Source organism: Tachypleus tridentatus, chromosome 13 (assembly GCF_004210375.1).
Source record: "Tachypleus tridentatus isolate NWPU-2018 chromosome 13, ASM421037v1, whole genome shotgun sequence".
NCBI lineage: Eukaryota > Metazoa > Arthropoda > Merostomata > Xiphosura > Limulidae > Tachypleus > Tachypleus tridentatus.
Window position 1 is genome coordinate 18,803,754 of NC_134837.1, and position 13,285 is coordinate 18,817,038.

Consider the following 13,285-nt stretch of genomic DNA (forward strand, 5'->3'; position numbering starts at 1 on the left):
GAAATGGGAATTCCCACCATGGTCAAGTCCCTGTTGAGCCACCAAGCAAGATCAGCTCTGATTACAAGGATTGTGAGAGAAGTTCCAATTGTTGGCAAGCATCTACTGAAGGAAGCAGATGCACACCTAACTCCAAGGGAATGAGAGCTTCCAAGAAAGCCCACATTCCCAAAAGAGACAGAACCTCTCATGCAGAGAGCGAAGGAGAGATGAGGCCTTTGTGATTTGCCTGGGCCCAAATGAGATGAGAATTGAAACGAACTTCCCCAAATGAATAAAATATAGTGTGGGATAATAAGAAATTTCTCCAACTTGAATAGAAAGCCTATTAGATTAATTTCTGATGAAGTGGGCAAAAATGATTGACTGACAGAGCATGAGAAGAGGCAAGGAGGAGCAAGTTGTCCATGAAGAGGAGTCTGAAGACCCAACGAATGAATACAATGAGCATAATAGTGCACCACTTAACACATGATCCCAAAAGTAGACCAAAAATAGCATCCAGAAGTGACAAAAATGTCATGAAATGTAGCCACAAAGACACAAACCAAACATACGTAGAGAAAATACACATTACTTACAAAACTTAGAAATTTTTAGTTAAAAAAAGTACATTAACATAACAAACTTGCAAAACTATGAAATTTGACCTAACAGTGAAAACAAAGTACAGAATCTCTAGAGAAACACAGAAAAGATGTAAATATTGAACTTGTAAATCCATGAAAGTAAAACATACCTTGAAGAACATGAGATTGAAAAGTCATCCAGTTGATTGTTTAATTAGCTTAATCCTAAATTAGATGTGACTAATAGTAAAGAAAAAGGAACTTACAAACTAACATAAACAGTAAAGGGAACATAAGTAACAAATCAACACAGACACAAAACTAACCACAGTTACAATTACAAGAACAATAACTATCATGCTAAAACTCCAACATATACCAAAAAGTAAACAAAAACATGATAATGTTAAAATGCAAATTTGAATTTATATGGTAAAAGAATTATAAAATATAACTTGCCAAATACTGAGCAGATAAAGCAAGAAAGACAGGTTGATCCCCACAAACATGGGTATACCTACAAGAGTAAAAAATGCACATTTGTAAGTGTACCATACAACTTCTATAAAAAGGAATAATACCTAATCCAGAATATTATGTGGAAAGGTGCCCTAAAAGAAGTTTCCACTCAGTAATTACATCCTTCCTCACAAAAATTTTAAAGTAAAAGTAAGAAATCATTGGGCAAATGTAAGATGCAAGTTTCCCAAGAACTAAAATCTGCACTTCCCCAGCACACATTGTCAACCCTGAGATCTGGGGACTGGTGAAAACTGTTGTCAACTACCACGAGAACTTAATAATTTACCATATTAAATCTCAAATTCATGTGAACAGATTAGAATTCAGAAGATAGGAATATTTTGAAAACAATCTAGAAGAAACAAAAGAAATCAAAAGCAAAAATTTGAAAAGTAAATTTGTAATCAGCACTATCAGAATTTTGTAGTCACATGATGCAAGTTCAAAAACACTAAAATACCAATTAAGAAATTAACAGTACAGGGAGCAGCTGTGCTAGTATGGAAAGCACATTGTGATTGGTGGAGGATAGTCACATTATCAACACTTTCTCAAATGGTGCAAAACTGATGACGTACATAAAAGGCTAGTGCACTTTTGGCAATGCTTAGAGAGTAGTCTAGGATTGGAATAAATTTAGATTAGGGGAGGTAAAACAGTTTTAACATTAAGTTAAATCCATTTAATGTCCAGACAGCAGAGAGGAACCATTGCCGAATTCCAGCTTCTATTGCACAAGCAGATGAAAATATTGATACATTCCTCCCTGGTTACCCATCCACTATATTTTTATCCCCAGTTTCACATTACACTGCTGAATAGACTAAAACAATTGGGGTAGAATATCTTACCCGTAGACTCAAGAATATATTGCAAGTTATGTCTCAAATTTGTAAACCTTCTGACTCCAAGTCCAAAGTACAAACCACTGGGTCATACTCCCTCCCCCACGTGAAATGAAAATGGGGAATAAGTAGGTTTCAACTTTTAACTTTAATCTTTTTATGAAATTCCTTATGTATGGTCACTTTCATCTGTAGTTGTTCATCTTTATGTGTGGTTTGTTTTTTTATAATACACAATTTCTTATCTGTTAATCCTCTGTTACATAAATGTTCACAAACACTTTTAAATAACACACATCACACAGAATTATTTGATTACAACATTATTTATTTGACTTATACCATAAAATACTAAATTTTTAATTGGGTGATGTGACACGGACAGTAGTTAATTAACTCAACACATCAATCTCAAAAATCATCAAGAGTTTCGTTGCTTGTATCTCAAAATTATCACTAAATTAAAGAGAAATTTCCAGTTGTTATGTACATGTGCAATCCACCATAAGCAAGTTTATATCTTATTGCTAACGTGTGAATAATTTATTCCAAAAAAATATTAATTAGCTGTACAGTCTATTACACCATTGAAAGCTTTGTAGAAAATAATTTAATGAAGTGGACATTGTTCGTTATATTCTTAGAAATATGTAACAAATACACGTATCAAGCTTGCACTACTGTAGAATATACATACATGTTAAAATACATGTAGCAAGCTTACACTACTGTAGAATATACATACATGTTAAAATACATGTAGCAAGCTTACACTACTGTAGAATATACATACATGTTAAAATACATGTAGCAAGCTTACACTACTGTAGAATATAGATACGGAGTGAAATCCATGTAGCAAGCTTACACTACTGTAGGGTAAGGAAATGTAGAGAAATACAGTAGCAAGCTAGCCCTAGTGTAGGACAGAGATATGTTGTAAAATATACATAGCAAGCTTACACTTCCGCAGAGGTGTGTAATACAATAAATGTATCAAAAGTGTAGTTACAGGTAATGGTGCTATCAAGTGGTTCATTTATATCTTTAAGTTAGTGTACAATTATCAAATGCAGACAGAATATAGGATTGATACTAATAATTAATTACTACAGTAAATCTGATATAGCTTTCTTTCTTGAACACCTGCCAATGTGTTGAACTTCTGAATTATGAGAAACGATTAGAAGTTAATAAAAATTAATATTGTTATTTAGCTAAAACCATCCTTCTGTAACTATAGTAATAAAAACTAAAAGACACCATTTGTTTTTGATACTGCCAATTTCAAAACAATAAAATAAACAATATCAAGATTTTGATCAAAGTACATCAAATATTTCACTGATAATAAAACATAAATTGAACAAATTACTATAACAGAAAACAGTTCAAACCAACTGCGTAATTATTTTGAATATGCTAATATACTTAAATATATGGAATAACATTAAAATGTTACAGAACTGAGAGTAATAAAAAGTAATATGTTATTCATATGCCCATTTATCCATTGTAAAACCACGAGTTTGTACAAAACCTCAGCATCAATCTACTTATGAACTGGCACTAAGTTATCAAAGGTTTTACGTTTTAACACTTTACAGTACACACTGTTTAGGTCCAAGCCAACTCGATATTTTTACCTTATCTTATGTTTAGTGCACAAACAAAATGCCCGGTTTTTTACATTGCTGTTGTCATGTATGGCGGCTTTAAATACCAGACCCATTACTCCTTCGTTAATTTGGTGAACTGTTTGGCACAATTGTGATAACTCATAATTGGATTCATCTGACTAGTTACTATGGTAGATTACATAACACCGTTCTCCCTGGGCTGTAGAAAAAAAAAAAAAACATCAATAGACCATTTACACAATGTACACTTTCTTTAACTTATAAACTTTATGTTTGAATGTTAACAAAAAATAAAACATAATATTAAAAATCACAAGCCATTGTTACGAGTACTATCCTATATAATTTCCTGAATCTAGTAATACATATTATATAAGAGTAACAACTAGACTTGGATGATAAACAATGTTTGACATGTGATTGCCACAAGCTTTATAAATATTTAAAATACATCAATGGTATTTAACCTACCAGTTTTTCTAAAATGCAAGGTTAAGCTTAAAACTGTTAACACCAAAAATTAAAAAAGGTTTACACTACAATTCAAATACTGCACATCATTTGTAAAAACAACATCAGTATCACTACTACAGAAATGTTTATTCTGACAGTCTTGCTGTTACAAACCAATACTGTATCATTACTACAGAAATTTTGATTCTTACAGTCTTGTTGTTACTAATCAAACTGTATCACTACTACAAAAATTTTGATTCTGACAGTCTGGTTGTTACAAACCAAACTGTATCACTACTACAGAAATTTTGATACTGACAGTCTCATTGTTACAAACCAAACTGTATCACTACTACAGATATTTTGATACTGACAGTCTCATTGTTACAAACCAAACTGTATCACCCCTAGGCCTTTGTTTCATATACTACTCTCAATGTTACCTCACTTATTACATTCAATGATAAAATAATATATCTCTCACTACAGTGTTAGGAAAGATTTTTCATGTCACTAACCATCAAACAGCTACAAAACCTGTGTAGTAATTACTGTATACATACATTGCACAGAAGATAGAACACTTCACATTATTAACAACTGGTAGTAAAATATACACAATACAATCTTTTTATCACAGGATTTTGATGCATGTTTAAAAGATCTGTTTGTAAATATGCAACCTGTTGTTGCCAGACCTTATGTTAAAAAAAACACTCATCTTATTCAACCAAATAACTTCACTGTCACTGAGACTATTACCAATGAGCAGTTGTTTGGAACAGAAGAATTGTCTACCATATTTGATTTATGCCATCTTTCAACCCAGATGCAAATTAGCTGCACATCAATGTCTAGATTGTGAGTGGTACTTTACAAAAAGAACAAAGAAACAATGTTATAAAAGTTATGATTTTACTTCAATCTGAAATCAAGAACAATAATTTACCTCCTCCAACAGTTGCTCTTCACATAGTAGGGCTACTGGTGAAGGCGAGTTTGTGATGATTGAATCATTTGATAGAATGCTATCACTTCGCTCTGGTTTTTTGTGGTGAGGCCTGTCTACCTCCAGCAAGCAATCACTTGGGATACTGACATCTGTTTCTACTCCACTCTCTGTGTATGTAATAACACAATTAGCTTTCACAGATGATATTATAAACTCCAACATTCACAAAGACAACAAAGTAAATACACCAAGACAATGCATTGTTTAAATCAAACTTTTCTTTTATTCAAATTTTACTTTGAATAAAAATTACTTTGTCAATCATATTGTAAAGTAATATGAAAGCATAGAGGAGTTATGTTGGAGAAAGTATAGCAACCGTAGCACTAGTAAGTTATGTTATAAAGTGTATTGCAAAGTTGAAACAGGTATATTATATACTGAAAAGTACACCAAAAAGTAGCACAGGTATGTTATATAGGTAGGGGTGAAAATCTCAAAACAGGGGTACTCACAGTTGGGTCAAGTGAACCTGTCTTGAAAAAAAAAAAAAAAACTTGTATGTAAACATTAAAAATGACAGTTTGAGTGTCCGTGAATAAATACTTTTTGACAGCACGATGAATGCACGTGGAAATGAAGCTCAAATAAGTTCTGGAATTCAGTACCAGTGAGTACCATAAGAATTTCATCCCTGTCTGCATGTCAGAAAAGCAGAATGGATAGACTACATAAGAAAACATACAGTGAAAGTATCACAAACTGGTGGCTGCAGAGAACATAAAGTAAAGGTAGTACATGGGAGAAAGTAAGAAAAGAAAGATACACATGATCTAGTTAAAACATGGTGAATTATTCCTACATTCTACCTCTGACAACAATATAAAACAATGCTTCTTAAATATATAGAACCACTTAATTGTTTACATCAAGCTATATACTTGTAAAAAATAATAATAATAATAATATCAATTATAAAAAGTGGAAAGAGAGATGTGTGTTAGTGTGATAAGAATCTTTATAACTTTTTATCCATTTGTTTATTGCACAATATGCATTAAAAGACAGTGGCAGCATATATAACCTGCACAATAAATTCCTTAAAAAATAATAAAAATACTTGTAGGGATAATGTTTCAAGGGTACAAAATCTAAAAGATTTACACTTTGCTCATGATAAACACTTACCTAAGATTCATTTGAAAATACTAAACTATACAACCAACCTGATGAAAGCTGAGATTCTTCTGCCATGAGGCTCTGTAAAAAACATGAATCAAAGCCAAGACCTAAGGTCCCATAAGCAGTACAGGAGGATTGGCTGCTTCCTGAAGAGGAACTGCTCACAGAAATAATAGAGTGAGGTCGTTTGTTATTCCGTAGTTGGTCACATGATGACACTGCAACTGAGCTCTTGAACCGAGGTACTAATGAAAAAGTAAAATAAGATTTTCAGTTACTGAGCTATAACTGAAGTTATAATTTTTATAGTTTTCCAAGTCAGAAAAAGCCACAATTGTGAATGTATTAAAATTCCTTAACTTACAAAAACAACAAAGCAAAATTACCTCTTTGGTCCTGCTGAATCATCACTAAGCGGTCGTTAATCTGATCCTCACTTGGCTTAATATCAAGACATGGCTTGTTACCAATCCCCATTGATGACATTTCTGCCAAACGCATTTCTAAAAAAAAAAAAATTTCCATTATATTCAAAATCTTAATTATATCTGATATTTAATATATAGAATTTGAAGTATATTATACATTCATAATGTACCAATAAAATAGAGGCTTTACTTTAATGTTGATTTTGGCAATGCAATGCAGTCAACATACATACAGTTTTCTCCAGACTTTTACCAATACATTTTGGTTTTTAAACAATGTTTCACACTTCTTAATCAAAATATCATAAAAGACAGTGTCAGAAGTCCAGAGAAACATCAGTCTACAAAGTAAATTACTCCAAGACAAGGAAAATTATAATATTTTTCTCAAAAAAATCCTACCTCTGTTTCTTAGTGCTTGCTTCCACAAAAGCTTTGAGATTTCCTGAACCCATGCATATTTCACATCAGGACTTGGTGCCTGAAGTATGTAGGTATCATTTAGTTTTCTCTTACGAAACCAAATTTCAAATCTAGTGGGGCTATCTCCCACTTGTTCTGTCATTCCAATGTCAGAAGTCTGAAATAGAGAACATAAACAAACTACTAAGAAAAAATACTGATTGTTTCACTAAAAAATATATGAAATCTTAGTATTGGAGTAAACACTTTTGTTTTTCAGTTTTATTGTGACAAGTGTCACATTCATTCTTAATATTCAATTAAGTTCCCAGGTTATAAAAAGTGATTTTCACATCCTTCCCAGATTTTTGGATACATAGTGAATTAAACTGGTGAACAGGTTTTAGTGTTTACAAATATTGTAGGTGAATTATACGACTCATTTACCCATGTTATTTGTTCGTGCTATAATCAACTCTACAGGTTCTGGTACTACATTCTGTTACAGTTAAGGACAGAAAATGCTACTAGTAATGAGAATTCCAAACTGATCACCAATGGCACAGTAGTCATAGAAACTTTATGTAGTTTATCTGTTGCTCATAATTATGGTTATTTGTTATTAATTGTAATTATTATTGTAGAATTTTAGCAGTTCTTCTGGAAAACATTATTACATATTTCATGTTAAAGTTAAGGACTGAAAACAATGCTAGAAGCAAGATTTCCAAGCTGAAGACCTCTGACTGTTTCTAATTTGTTTCTTACTTGTAATTACAACTATTTATTATTAACTGTAATTATTATTATAAAATTTAGTAGCTCTTCTGGTAGAAGTTATTAGATAATTCCTCATTTCAAACTTCTGATTTACATTCTAATGCACATTTGAACTTGTTACTACAGATTTTGTTGAGTATCAATAATTCAAAAGTTATTAACCTTGATGCTATGTTTATACTGGTAAATCTCCTGGCCCTTTTGATTGAAATCCTGCCGTGCTTTGCTAAAGAGAATGAGGTCTTCAAAGAGGAAAACTCGTCGCAACGACTTACGAGATCGTCCTTGCCAAACTATAAACTCCCCTTGTCTCAGGAGACGTCCTTGCTCTTTTACATTTACCTTAAGAAAAAGTGCACTCATATTAACAACAGTAAATAGTTTATATGGTTTGATTTAAGAGTGAAGATATGTATATGTAGTCTTATGAACCACAGAGAAAAATTTATATTTCCACACTAGATACTTCCTGTTTTTTTTTTACTTAAAAGCACCACATATGAAGGTTATGGTTAAAAAAGCCAAGCTACAGGTTAAAGTCATATTAAACTAACTGGGTATACAAAACAGCTTACATCACAATCCCTCAAAGCATCCATAGCCAACAAATCATTTCCATGTCTTAGTTGAAAATGAACCATCTCTTCTGCAGCCTGTGGGTGTACATAAATATTAAAAAAGTTTAATTTCTTTCTAGGATATCCTTAACTTTTTCTATTACAAGACAAACAACAAGATACGCAGGTAAACAGAGGTTGAATGGACCCAAATTACACAACACGTGTTCAGTACTATAATTAACATTTCATATTCTGATGTTAATACCAGCTAAACATTTATAGTTATTTTTATTAAACACACATCAGTTACATTCAAGTTCTGTTACTAATACTTGTTAAATGTTTTTAATTGTATTACAGATCACACATTATCTACTTTTGATTTCTGTTACTAATATTTGTTGTTTGTAAACTATACTCTTACCTACTTTCTGATTCTTGTTAAACTCTTAATAATACTGTTGTAGAACTTACTATTACATACCTTCAAATCTTAATACAAATACTCACTAAATTCTTACAATGACTGTCACTAGAGCATACTGTTACATACTTCCAGATCACGCTTCTAATACTTGCTGAACACATACAGTAACTGTTACTTATATAAAAATCTTAGTACTATAAAGTAACTGTTATTAAAATCTACTGTTACATACCTTTAGATCTTGGTACTCTGAGTTCTTCTCTGGACATTCCTTCAGTAACTGTTTCAAAAGAAGAGCATATTTTCCCATTCTCTGTACAGGTTTAAGCAAATAGGAAGACAAGTCCATCTTATCACCTAACTCCAACTGTTTCTTCTAAAAATGAGATATTTTTTCATTACTATTTGTATTTGTTAAAGCTTCTCACAAACATGGGACAGGGCTTTAAATAATTACCATGGTTCAGTTGACTTGCATTCTTGTGTGTTTTTCTTATAGCAAAGCCACATCGGGGCTATCTGCTCAGCTCACCGAGGGGAATCGAACCCCTGATTTTAGCGTTAAAATTCGGAGACGTACCGCTGTACTAGCGGGAGGCAACTTGCATTCTTACAGGAACTAATCTTTGTAACATGCTAATACCTAATAACTCTTTTTATTTTCCTTTACAATTAAAGGACGAAACATTGATTTCCAATAAATAAGAATTATTATTCAAGTTCAATTACTAAGATTTCCTGTTCAAAAAAAGCATAGTTTTCACAATGTTTATAATGTCTATAATTATAAAAAATTATTTTAAATTATAGAATAGACAACATAAGTCTAATATTAATGTTGAAGTACACTAAATAAAGATGGCAAATTTCACTTACTTTGAAGAATATATTTGCATATTCCACCATTAACGAATCTGATTTGGGTTTATTCTTATTGTACAAAGCATAGAGATAAAACTGTGATTCCTGCAAAAATTAAATTATTGTTATGAAAGAAACCATATAGTAGGTTTGAAAAAAATATGAAGAAAATTATTCTATGTGGACAGTTGCTAAAACGTTGACAGCATTGTACTGCTCGGTACATTGTTGTCCAACGAAAGCTCTGGTGAGAGAATGAAACAAACTTGCACATAAATGAACAATATTTTAACAAAGAAAGCAATGCAGTACTAGTTTGCAAACAATTTCATTCCGTTTTCTACACAAAAATCTTAGCTATTTCTTAGCTATATTCATACGGCATAACTTGAAGTAACAGTACAATAAAAAGTAAATTTAATATTATTTATACTAAAACCATCAGTACTTGGTGAAAGTCCTTAATCACAGAATCGAGGAAAAACAAGATAGTCATATGTTTCATAAATACATCATTTATTCATGACCATGGTAGTGATGCCTTTACTGGTAAAACCATAGCTGTGAGTAAATTATCTATTTGTAAAACACATAACTGTAATCTTCAATCAACTCTGTAAAATTAATGTCTTGACATGATACAACTACTTTTACAACATTATAAATGTTTCAATTAATACATTTTTACTCTCTTTGAAGTTTTGTCAAATTTGACCCGATGATACAAAGAATACTAGAAAGACCATAAGGTTTAGTTGAATGTACTGTTTTACAGAAATTCAAAACTGATGGGGTTAAAAGTTAAAAAGGAAATCAAAGAGAAGGGACGTGGACTTCCTTTCTAAAATCTTTGATGCAAGTAATTCTTATACAACATGGTAATATTAGCACTGATATATGAGAAAGACTACAACAGACAACCTTTCTCTGTTCCATAAAAATACTGATCTAATATCTAGCTGTAACATGTATCATTTTTTGTTCCTCTCATAAATGATCAGCACAGACATTTCCAAAAACAAATTAATATTTCTAAAGCACCTATATATCCCTCAAATATACAATACAGAAAACCAAGAGGTGGTAATGTTTTTTTTTATTAAATTATAAAACATTTTTTTATCTTTCAGTATTTTTATACAATTGGAGACTTTTTGATACATTAACTAAATACTATTTGAATTTGGATTACTGACCGTTATTGTTAGAAATCAGGCTGACACAGCTACATTATAGTGATATTAAGAAACTGATCAATTTAAAATTTCTGTTAAGAGTGTGTGTGTTCTTCTTACAACAAAGCCACATCAAGTTATCTGCTGAACCCAATGAGGGGAATCGAACCCCTGATTTTAGCATTGTAAATCTGTAAGCTTACCACTGTACTAGCAAGGGGCTTCTATTGAGACAAAGATCTAAAGTTTACTCATTTCATTATAATTATAATTATTATCATTATATAATTATTATTATTATAATTAATATTACATTTCAAGATACATTAAAATGAGAAGTCTACTTACATATTGTAAGAAACACTGACCAACAAGAAATGGGGAATCATTACATTGTTGTAGCTCATTAAGAAAGTAGTGTTTGTGAAATTCAAAGATTTTTTCTAAGTTTCCAAAAATCACATTTCTTTGACCTCTCAGTGCTTGAGGAATATCTTCACGTAGTAGCTCAGGTATGTAATTCTGAAAACAGTTAAATATTGGTGAGAAACATTAACGCTATATATTCGACAAATGTTTATCTGAAACTTTGAGAAAATTAACTTGATAAAGCTGTTCCTAACAGTAGAAGTGAATTACTATATTCCTGATAATGGCAGAGCTTTATAATGTGATTTAGAAAGCACTTAATAACTACTATATACAATATTGTTTTCCTATATAAAGCTGTTTGAGGCAGTATTAATTAATTACCTCATAACATGACATACCAGTAAATGGCTATACAATATTGTTTTATGTATAAATCTATTTGTGGTAATGGTTATGAAGTACTTTACAGTGATCTATAACAATTCATGACTGTATTAAAATTATTTTTCTGTATAAAGCTGTTTGTGGTAATGGTATTGAATTATGTGATACATAGTAATTAATGATTGTACTAAATAATATTACTTATGTCTATAAAGTTCAGTATAGTTATATAACAAATTAGTTATGATACACAATAATTAAAGACTGTATTAATATTTTCATGTATATAGCTGTTTCTGATAATGATAGTGAATTATTTTATAATATGATATATGATAATAAACACTTGTACTAAATAATACTGTTTTCATACATAAAGCTGTTTGTGATAATGATAGTGAATTATTTTATAATATGATATATGATAATAAACACTTGTACTAAATAATACTGTTTTCATACATAAAGCTGTTGTTAATAATGATAGTGAATTATTTTATAATATGATATATGATAATAAACACTTGTACTAAATAATACTGTTTTCATACATAAAGCTGTTTGTGATAATGATAGTGAATTATTTTATAATATGATATATGATAATAAACACTTGTACTAAATAATACTGTTTTCATACATAAAGCTGTTTGTGATAATGATAGTGAATTATTTTATAATATGATATATGATAATAAACACTTGTACTAAATAATACTGTTTTCATACATAAAGCTGTTGTTAATAATGATAGTGAATTATTTTATAATATGATATATGATAATAAACAGTTGTACTAAATAATACTGTTTTCATACATAAAGCTGTTGTTAATAATGATAGTGAATTATTTTATAATATGATATATGATAATAAACACTTGTACTAAATAATACTGTTTTCATACATAAAGCTGTTGTTAATAATGATAGTGAATTATTTTATAATATGATATATGATAATAAACACTTGCACTAAATAATACTGTTTTCATACATAAAGCTGTTTGTGATAATGATAATGAATTACTTATAATATGATATATGATAATAAACAGTTGTACTAAATAATACTGTTTTCATACATAAAGCTGTTTGTGATAATGATAGTGAATTATTTTATAATGATATATGATAATAAACAGTTGCACTAAATAATACTGTTTTCATACATAAAGCTGTTTGTGACAATGATAATGAATTACTTATAATATGGTTATAATTATCAATGGTTGCTTTTTCTAACTGTATTTGCAAAATTAAAATGAAGGACCTTCTCCAAATATGTATATTAACAAAATCATATTGAATGGTTTGGTTTAAATTTGTCCAATGCAAGCAAATATTTAATATGAAAAAGGTTTTTTTCACTCATCTTTATCAATAAAAAATATTCTGTAGGCTTTAAAACCAACAATTCTCTGTATAGCTAATGTGTTGATTTCACATACATATCAATAATATTTCTATATTACACTTGTAATAGTCCGAACATTACTTTGGAGAACTAAAGTTTTTTATTATTAAAAAAAAATTTAAGTAGGGTTGTGGTGATCAGATATTAATTGTCATTGTTAGTAATTAATATAGAGTTGTATTAAAAGACAGTTACAATTAATAACACAGATCTGCAAATTTAAGCTTCATAAAAGTCATTTAAGTTTTAATAATGGATTTTACATAAATATTTTTTTTCACAAAAAGATGTTTTACAAATTGGGAAGAAAATAA

The 13,285-nt window shown here is 30.2% G+C and overlaps 1 protein-coding gene across 7 annotated transcripts in view; it reads right to left on the bottom strand.

Annotated features, from left to right (window-relative positions):
* Positions 1-2,243: 2,243 nt before the first annotated feature.
* Positions 2,244-13,285, bottom strand: part of LOC143236754 (puratrophin-1-like) — a 147,169-nt gene continuing 136,127 nt past the window's right edge. For all 7 annotated transcript variants that reach the window (XM_076475247.1, XM_076475248.1, XM_076475246.1 and 4 more), the window contains 10 exons: positions 11,148-11,321; positions 9,640-9,729; positions 8,996-9,139; positions 8,352-8,429; positions 7,939-8,118; positions 6,997-7,174; positions 6,553-6,669; positions 6,211-6,411; positions 4,982-5,151; positions 2,244-3,775 (listed from right to left, as the gene is read on the bottom strand). In XM_076475247.1, coding sequence (XP_076331362.1) covers positions 3,752-3,775; positions 4,982-5,151; positions 6,211-6,411; positions 6,553-6,669; positions 6,997-7,174; positions 7,939-8,118; positions 8,352-8,429; positions 8,996-9,139; positions 9,640-9,729; positions 11,148-11,321 — 1,356 coding nt within the window. In that variant the 3' untranslated portion in view covers positions 2,244-3,751. The remainder of the gene's footprint in view (positions 3,776-4,981; positions 5,152-6,210; positions 6,412-6,552; positions 6,670-6,996; positions 7,175-7,938; positions 8,119-8,351; positions 8,430-8,995; positions 9,140-9,639; positions 9,730-11,147; positions 11,322-13,285) is intronic.